The 9,877-nt window shown below is 46.4% G+C and overlaps 1 protein-coding gene across 3 annotated transcripts in view; it reads right to left on the bottom strand.

Moving 5' to 3' along the window:
- Nucleotides 1–345: 345 nt before the first annotated feature.
- The window catches only part of LOC122900625 (contactin-associated protein-like 3), a 205,183-nt gene continuing 195,651 nt past the window's right edge, over nucleotides 346–9,877 (bottom strand). For 2 of the 3 annotated variants that reach the window (XM_044239396.1, XM_044239397.1), the window contains 3 exons: nucleotides 5,474–5,695; nucleotides 5,158–5,229; nucleotides 346–679 (listed from right to left, as the gene is read on the bottom strand). In XM_044239396.1, the coding sequence (XP_044095331.1) occupies nucleotides 486–679; nucleotides 5,158–5,229; nucleotides 5,474–5,695 (488 nt within the window). In that variant the 3' untranslated portion in view covers nucleotides 346–485. Of the gene's footprint in view, nucleotides 680–5,157; nucleotides 5,230–5,464; nucleotides 5,696–9,877 lie in introns of all 3 variants that reach the window. The other variant, XM_044239395.1, reaches the window with a different exon arrangement.

Genomic DNA, 9,877 nt, shown 5'->3' with positions numbered 1-9,877 from the left:
AATGGAGATAGAAACGCACTCCCAGACCGTCAGAGAAGCACTTCCCGGCTTAGAAGCATCCGCAGGTGATTGATAGAGAAGGCAAAACACAGATTTGCACGCAACACACAACACTAGGGTCCAACTTTGACTTTTATAAACTTCCAGGTCTCATATTTAAGAGAGTAGGACCACAGATCACATCCTTGTTCTCACTTCAAACCCAAAGTCATTATGCAAACCACGTGTGAATTTTCAACAATCGGGCCAGACAGTCAGACACCACCGCACAGGGGTTAATGGGCACTGCCGAGTCCTTCTACACACACAGGTCATGAAGCATCACGGAGCAGAGTCTCCCAGGACCGCACTTGAGCAAGCTGACGGTGCTGCAGGATGGCCACCTGTCCGGGGAACGGGGACGTGGGGGGCTTCATCTGCCGGGAGTCCCCCTGCTTAGCAAGAAAGTCCCATCACCAGAGCCTGAAGTGAGGTGCAGCTGCCCTTCAGAAGAAGTACTCTCTCTGGCTCTCACTGACTGAACTTTGCATGTTGACCTCACTCTTCAGAGCCGTCTCAGCACTGTCTCCAGCCGGGGGAACAGTTGACTCATTTTTTTTGTACAGCCATCTCTGCTGATAAATGCGTGCGGCCACGGTGGTGAGACAGAGCAAGACAAATACCACCACCGCTATCACACCTGGTGAGAGAAGGGGGAGGCGCAGTCAGAACACAGACTTGTAACATGCAGGACTCACGTAGCTGATAGTAAGCTCACGTACATCACATGTGCATCGTCAGGAAAGTGGGCACTGGCCTACTGGAACACTGAGTTCTAAGTCCACACGTCCTTTGGATACAGCAGTTTTTTGCCTTTAGGTTAAAGATCTATTGGCCTAGCTTTCACTTGGTGCCTGTTAAAATTCAGAACCACAGCATGGCCTCTAGGTCATGCCCTCACTTCATGCTAACAAGCGGGCATGTTTCCATTATTTTAAAAGGATGGAGTGTATAGACTTGTCATAGAGTAATTAAGTACTTATGTAGAAGCACATTAAGAAGATCTGCTGCTGATGTTCTGCTGATTTATGTTCTGTGGTGAGTACACCAGTTCCTTCTATGAGGCTAAAAAAGTTTCCTGATCTCTGCTGCTGGGGGCCATGCCTTGTGCATGATCCCCTTCAGTTGCTGTGTGTAGGGCCTGTGGCTTGTTTTTAACCAATGGAAACAACAGAGGTGATGTGCTGTACCTAGGTTAGGTGATTATGGTATGTGAGACGGTAGCACCTGTCTTATGGAACCATCCCTCTTCCTGCTGGCGGTAAGGGGGCAGGCAGTCATGGTGGGAGTCCATATGGGAATCCCTACATGGCACGGAACTAAAGGTAAACTCTAGGTGCTAAGGGCAGCCAGCAAAAATCGAGATGCTCTTGGTCCTACAGCTACAAGACTCTGGATGCCATCAACACCCATGAGGAGGAGGAAGTGGATCCTTTCCCAGAGCAATCTCTAGATAAGACCTCAATGCTGACTGACACCTTCACTGCAGGCTTCTGTGAACACTGAGCAGAGGACCCAGCTAAGCTATGCCCAGACTCCTGACGCACAGAAACTGGGACATACTAAAAAGGAATTGGGTTAAGCTCTAAGTGGGTGGTGATCTGTCAGGCAGCAGTAGATAATTGATATACCACTGTATTAAAAATTTATAGAAAGAGAGACAATGTTCAGCAACAGGGAAAGTAGATTATTTGGCATCTTTTGCTGGTAATGCTTTAAGTACTGAAGTGTTAGCTGTGTCAGTGTGTCTCAACTTTGGCTGCACAGCAGATGATAGTTCAGAATCTTCAGTGGGAGGCTTGAACACCAGTATTTTTTTTAAATTTCCTCTGATTTTTTTCAAGGGCTCTCAGGGTTGGGACGGTCAGATGAGGCCTAGAGGGGTTTGCTCAAGCTGCCATATTCATTAAAGAATGAATGTTAATCCATACCGAAGCAGGGAGGTACCAAAACAGCGTCCATCAGCCAAACACTTTTAAGATGGCTGACACAGGCATTGATATTGCAGTTAGCAAATGTTAGAAAATGCATTACTGTTTAGTTAACTGAATCCAAATTCGTGTTGTTAAATGAAGATTCTTCACTATGCTCTTGGACAGAGATAAAGAGCATAATGGAGCCCAACAGACTCGCAGCTCGGTGGGTGCCTCTGGTCATAGGGATTCCTGATCAGATGCTCAGAACCTCTGGAAAGGTTCTTAAATACTAACAAGTACAACAGTCAACACGTTCACTACACCTTGAACCTCACCTGACAACAAACAGTTGTCACTTTAATTACTCTTAAATTTTGTTACAGGACTTCGCTTTGAAAAGCTACATTGTATCCAATTTTAGTGTCAGGGACAGGAACTCAATAACAGTAATCAGGCCACTTGGTTATCCAATCACTGTCACTGTTATCCTCAAACACCCAGGATGTTATTGTGCATGTAACTGAGTACTAGCTTGCTCATTCTGTGAGACTTGGTAGGGTTCTAGAGCAACCTCTGTCTTCATCGGCTCTCTGAAGAGACGGGGATGATGTGACTAATGCATCCGATGCCTTCCATAACCTTCCTTTCAGCAATCCAACTGTGAATGCTTTTGTGACAATCACTTAGGTCTGTCTGTCTCTCCATCCATCTACACATCTGTGTCCTTCTCTGCCTGTTCATTGACACGATGGATCCCGTGGCAAGAAACACTCCATGATCTCCGGTGTACCAGGTGTGAACATGATTTAGGTTACTTCCCCTTCCTGTATTGTTCCCTTTGTTTGCAAGAGGAGAGGTGATGGAGCGCAGCATGTGGAGAAATCCACCTGCTGGGGTGGTTCTTTAACCGGACTAAGTATTTTACATGTGGTGTGGTCTGGGGTCATTTGGACACAGGGCTGAGGATTCCACCCAGGATTCTACACTGCAGCTCAATATACTTGGCAGTGGACAAACCACGCAGCACACAGCCACCACACAGATCAAAGGCAGAGCCACGTGAGTTGCAGGGGCCACAACCTGAGTTGTTACCTCCCTAACACCCCATGTGCTCTGATTCTCCCTCCCGTCTGTCAGGAGCTGCAGCTGAACCTCAGAACGATGTATTACTTAAAATATAACCCATGGGAAATTTTACTAGTTACCAAGCACATTTAGACATGGCCTTAAGAAAAACACATACTGGTAACAGGCTGTAGGGTAGAGGACGATATACGGCCTTGAAGCTGAGCAGCTGGGAATGCCCGGTCCGCTCAGGGTGGAATGCCACCTGCTTCATTTTTCCGTTATCTCCCCTTTCCCCCAGAAAGCACCTGTGGTTACTTAGATAAGTCCTTTGAATGTGCTTGTTCAACTATATACTGCTTGTCTAGACATATTTTGCCTTCCTTCTTTTTTATCTACAAGGCCTATGACTAATGTTTGGCCTTCTTCGGCTCTTCTGTTGGTTACTGTTTCTATCTAATGAAAGCAGGACCGAGGAGTTGTTGGGGGCAACAGTCTTTTCTACTGTTGTCCCCTGCTCCCTTTCTCTTGTAGCTGACTTGTTTGTGCCTCATTCTTCTCCCGTTCATGGACTGGAAGTGGCAAGGAGCCAAGCAGGATTTCTCAAGGGGAAAAATACTGGTGCAACTTACTTACTTTGTACAACTTGCCAGTGATATTTAACCAAAGGCAATACAGCTCCAGAGACCACGCCTTCTATTCTAGCACCAACCTATCATCGTTGCTCTCTCGAAACATGGCACCAATCATGACATTTTGCATGTTTGGACTTTGATTCCTATTTTGAAAACATGAATCACATTTAAGTTGATTTATTTTAAATCAGCTTTTTGCTTTATACTGAAGTCTTCTCACTCAAAATAAATGAGAACAGTTCAGGATGAAGACTTGATTTATATTTTAACACAAAAGTAATCCTTTTAGGTATACATTATAAATAACACACATGTTTCTTTGTTCCTGGAGTTGTGAAATCAGGACAGCATATACCTCATTCATTAGAAAAACAGAAGCGGTTACGATAGGAATGGGCAAGTTCACATTCTTACACAGATTTGGTCAGCACGTGAAAATATCTGAATACCTTCCTAATAGTCTGGAGAAAACTGGCATCTTGATGAACAGAAACCCAATGGGCAGATGCAGTCTGGTCTGCCTGAAAAGTGGACACCCACCTGTATCCCCCAGCTTGGGGATGACCTCCCTTATCTGGAATAGCCATGAAACCGAGAGCAGCTCGCTCCCTCTCAGTCCGTAGAGTTTACAAATGACACATTCCAGTAGTCTAATAAATGTAAGCATTCTCTGAATCATAAGGAGGAGACTTGAATATTCATTTTTTAAAGCAGGCCTAAATAAATTCTGTTTCAGAGAATACAGAGGGAGATATTTAAGATGGAATTAGTTGTACCTTTTTAAATATATGTAAGTACATAGAAAATACTAATATACATTATATGTGAATATATATGTAAATACATACATAGTTTATCTATAGGACTTTGCTTTAAAGAGCTGTGTTATATCCAGTTTTACTGTCACAGGTATAGAATACATGGGACACTGAACGTGTATATATAATGCAAATATATGTGAATAGTTACTTTAGAAATACAAATAAATATATGTAAATCTAAGATAAGATTGACACCAGAAAACAGTTCTGCATATTTATGTTTAGAAAAATCTTTAGGTTTTTCTATCTTTATGTTTATGAAAATGACAACTTGTGCAGTTTAGGTGGTTCTAAACTCACCTAATGTTTTACTTTTAATATTATTTTTAAAATTTTTGGGCGAATGGACTGAGAGGTCTTGGCTATTTTGGATCAAAGAAGTAAAGGTGAATATGTCATATATGTACATGTGTATATATGATCTGAGAGATATGAATGGGTATTTTCAAATGAAAAACCTTATTACTCTGTAGTTCAGCAACTGTCTCGGTCCTACCATGGGTTCTCTCCACTCAGTCCCCCTGAGCCCCGGCAGAGGCTGACATGGGGGCAAGCCCGTGAAGAACGCCTGCAAAGGGGTGTCCCGCCATTGACCTCGCCCCTCAGCTCGGACTCCCGGACACGGGTTTATGCCCGCGGTGAAAGCAATGCCAAGGACCAGGTCGTTCACAGCCCTGTTACCTCCGATGACAGCAGGGTCCCTTCTGTCAGCGCTAACTAAGGCCTCACCCCCGTCTGTGGGTCCAGAGCCACCTACAGCAGAGAAAGGGAGAATGACAGAGGCAGAGGGAAGAGGACTTTGGTGACATTCGCAAACATCTGACAGGAGAGCAGAACGCGCTGCGCGGGCGGGAAGGAGCAGGAAACCCAGACCAGAGCAGGACCGGGCGACCCCACCGAGGGCCTGGAGGGCCTGGGAAACCCCGGGGTGCAGACGGGGTGGAAGACCCCGGGTGGCAAGCGCGACTGCGGGCGGAGGGGCACGCACCTGTGCCACTTGAGATTGGGCGGTTGGCCTCCCGTGCTGGGGCTCTGGTTCCCTTGGACTCTGCGCACTGGGAGGCGGCGGCCACGTGTCCGCGCACGGTGACCGCGACGGGGCCGCTGGGGCGCAGCGCAGCCTTGAGCGGAGTGGCGGGGCCAAAGCGCACGGCAGACAGGCAGCCGGTGAAGCCGCGCGCTCCGGCCCGCAGCGTGTCCGGGTCCGCGCGGGGGGGCTCTGCGGGCGGACAAGCGGGGCACGCCTTAGGGTGCGGGGGGCGCAGGCCTGGCCCGCGTCTGCAGGGCCGCCACCAACCGACCCGCCCTCCGAATCCTTGGCCCTTCCTTTCGTAGGGCATGACAGGCAGGGCCGTCCCTGCGGCCTCTGTTAGTGACCGGCGGGCGCCAGCTCTGCCCGCGGGCAGGCCATAGCGACCCCGGGTGCAGTCCCGCCCAACAAAGGATTCCACCGTCTGCTGTTGCGCGTTTCAAAGATCACGGCAGTATTTTGTAACAGGATCTGTGGCCGGTTATCGAGGCGGTCGCAGTGAAATGTCACCCGCGTGGGGACAACACTACTCTGGGAATCCCTAGGGCGGTTCTAACCTCCCCATTTACACTTGGCTCTGGCCCCTGTTCTCAGTCCCACAGAGGCCCCGCCCCAGCTGCAGCTGCCACCGGGGAACCCCACCTCCCGCTGCCTTTCCCCAGTCGCAGCAGTGGGCTCTGCCCCCTTCCCGTAAGTCTGGGCTGGCTCCCCGTCCTAGTCCCTGACCTGGCTCGCATCTGACCGAGGTTGGTTAGTGGGAGAAGGGCCGCGACGCACCCATGAGAGCAGAACACCAACCCCTTCACCTCGAGGACGATTAGCCCCTACACTGCACTTGCTCAGTGCGCCCCAAATCTGACCGCGCCCAGTTACGTGCAGGCTTCGGACGTTTCATGGATGCGCAGCGAAGCCGCCTCAGTGTGGGGACCCGCGGCATCTGCGTCTGACTCCCTCCCTTCTTCAGTGTGTCCACTAGTCCACCAGTGTGCCCATCTTCTCCAACCAACCATACACAGCAACCAAGAATTCACCCGGTGCCTTCCACGGGCCGGCCACCGTGTGGGGTCATTTGCAAAACTGAGAATTTAATGTTCGCAATGTAATATCGCCAGTGTTTTTATTCCTGCTGGAAGCCAGTTCACATTAGATTTCAGAAATATCTGAATGTCTCTCACATGGGGTGACCTGGATCCAGGCTGGTCACAGGAACCCCCTTTTCAACAGGATATTCTCTCTCTATCCTGCCAGTAGCTTTTGGACATGTTCGTAATTGCTGGCAATAAGAGAGGGGCAAATGGGGATCGTTACACTATTTTTAGAATGAATGCTATACCTTCCATAGAATAGATGCGTGACTCTACAAGACTTTTTGGTTAGCGCCATAGCAGGTCTTAAAGTTCACCCTGAGAATCTCAGCTGCCATCCCTCCCTCTTGATGTTGTGGATGAACTCTTAGGGGATAGTGTTTACTTCCTTTGAGTTTTTGAGGGGTGCTCTAAGTGCTATGTAAAAGACCTCTAAAAGCAACTAAAATGAGGGGCATGTTTACATTGTTACAATCCTAATAAACAACTCTCTGAAACACACAGCTTTCTTGGCCAGGCTGATTATATGAGGCATCAAGGAGGCTTATGTATGATGAATTCCACGTAGATTTTTACAGTGAAGTAAGCGAGCTGGAGACAACACAGTTGAATGATCATTTTAGGTTAAAGAGCTCTTCTGGGGCACCCGGGTGGCTCTGCCGGTTAAGAGTTGGCCTTTGGCTCAGGTCATGACCTAGGGGTCCTGGGATTGAGCCCCTTTGTGCTCCCTGCTCTGCAGGGAGTCTGCTCTTCCCTCTCCAACTGACCTACGGCCACCTCTAGCCCTTATGCACACACTCTCTCCCTCAAATAAAAAATAAATAAAAATAAATAAAAAATAGAGTTCTTTAAAGGTCACTTTTTTTTTTGCATTCAGACAATATATATTCATTCCATAAAGAAAAGTATCCTTGCTTGAATATACTTAAAAGAATATCAAGAAGAACTAAAACAGGAAAATGCTGTGATAGTAACATAGGACTACCACAATGCTAAAATACTAAAAACAAAAACAGAACACCACAGGCCAATTAAAAGTCCCAGCCACTGAGCCAAAAGAGGAACTGGGCAACACTCGCTTTCCTGGTCAAAGTCTGACGTGAGTGCTACCAGGCTAGGGTCACAGAATCAATCCTGGGCAGACATGTATCTTACTAACTAATTGGACTAACTTTGTGAAATTCATTTTAAAGGTAAATTTAAAAATGTCTATATGCAGTGCTATTATTCAAGAAAGGAGCGCTGGTAGAACACTGTATTGCAGTCAAGAACTTGTACTTGACATTTATACGTACTTGTGGATTGTGGGTATGGGCATGAGTGGGTGGGCCCATGTGCACCCATAGCCTGTTATTAACCCCATAGCTGTAGCCATGACTTTGTATGCCTATGGGGTACCAAGATGCATGCAAGTTTACTGCTCACTGCTACCTGCTGCCTTCATATTTTCCATCCTAAGGTCATGCTTGTGATTCGTTTTTTGACTGGAATAATTCTCTAGTATTTTCCTTAGATGGGAGGCACGGTTCATATTTAATCTCCATCCTTCCTTGTTATCCAAAATATCTTTTTTTAACCTTGTCAAATACATTATATATTAGATGCTTGCATTGTGGTTCATTCCTCAGCCATACTAACAATGATCCACATCATTTTTTTTTATATGAGAAGTTAGATGCTGATGCCATAATCATTATTTTTTTCATTGTAGTAACTTCTGCCTGGAAAGTTTGGAGGACTTTTCTCTGTGGGTTTTGCAATTTGGAAAATTTCCCAGTTGTATGTCTTTTCTCGTCGGAATTGATGCGTACTTTCAATCTGCAACTCAAGTTTTCCTTTAGCTCAGAGAATCTTTTTCATGCATAATTACTGTCTTTGCTTCCAGTTCTGTTTCTGGATCTCTAATTATCCCCATTAGGTTTTCTCTTATTTTCCCTTCTAATTTCTCTCTCTTAATCTTTTTTTCTTTGCGGTTTGAGATAGCCCATCTCTGTAATATTCCAGACCACTGTCTAATGATAACCAGTGATGATTCTCTCCTTCAGATAACCCTGTGAAATTGTGAAAACCTGTATTTACTTTAATACCCAGAGTTGGTGTGTGAGTTTTTCAAGTGTCTTTGACTGCCAAGTCTCATTGCAGTTGTGTTCTGTCTTCTTTAATGGCTCTATTTTGATGTGGGAATTGTAGTTGTTGTCTTCAGTCCTCCTCCCTGTCTTCTTAGGGGCAACATCATCTTTTTAGCCATTGGTTTATCGTTCTGCTAGTGAGAACTCCGTGGCTGAGGATCTTAGATGGTATGGAGGTCCTGGCAAGCTAGAGGCTGCATCTTTTCTGTCCCATACCCGGCAGCGTACCTGCAGGTTCATGATCTGGCCCCAAACAGAATGTAGGAAGAAGTCTCTCTCTCTTACCATGGCAGAAGGAATATGGCCCAAACATCCAGCCCACCTCCTGCTCCACGAGGGGCACTGAGGATAGGTATAACCATGCTAAGCAATGCTGACCTTCCCTCTGGAAGTCAAACCTTTTTGTTTTTTTTTTTTAATTCAAGATAAATGACATAATTAGAAAACGAGTAGAAGACAGACTTTTCCAGTCCATCTTTCCACAATTCAGAGACAGGGGGCCCTGATTTTCAGAGTGAGAAAGAAGTGAGTGAATTATTCCTTCCTCCCTGAAACACAGGCCCACAGAGCACCAGGTTCTCCCAGTGCTTGCAGCTAATACCAGAGAAAAAATCAGGGGTAATCTGGTGCCCCATGCGCTCAAAGTGAGCAATGCTAGTAGGCGCTTCCTGGAGCACTAGTCCTTAGTACATAATACAGACTCTTCATGTAATGACACGTAGGCAATCCCTTCCACTCTTTCACCCAACAAGGTGATTACATCAGAACTCCACACAATCGCTGCTCTTAGTTGCTTAGTCGTCTTCACAGTTGTGCAGCCCCACCCGATGTGCCTCTGCCTGTTTCAGCAGTCCTGAACCCTGAGCCCTTCCACTTCTCTCCCCCCACCTCCCATCACACCTTGTCCTGGAACACACTCATTCACACTTCAGAATAGACACCCGGTTACGACTCATCACTCACCATTACTCACCATCACTTCTCCCAGCTGCGTGTGCAGAAGAGGCATTGGCAAAAGAAATGAATCTGTAATACTTTTTTTTTTTATATTGAGATACAATTCACATACCATAAGACTGATCTTTTTAAAGTATACAATTCAGGGGGGATTTTGTATATTTACACAGTTGTAAAACCATTACCAGTATTCACTCGCA

This window comes from Neovison vison, chromosome 2, assembly GCF_020171115.1.
Source record: "Neovison vison isolate M4711 chromosome 2, ASM_NN_V1, whole genome shotgun sequence".
NCBI classification, from domain to species: domain Eukaryota; kingdom Metazoa; phylum Chordata; class Mammalia; order Carnivora; family Mustelidae; genus Neogale; species Neogale vison.
The sequence above is the reverse complement of the archived record's forward strand: the minus strand, read 5'-3'. Positions and strand labels throughout refer to the sequence as shown.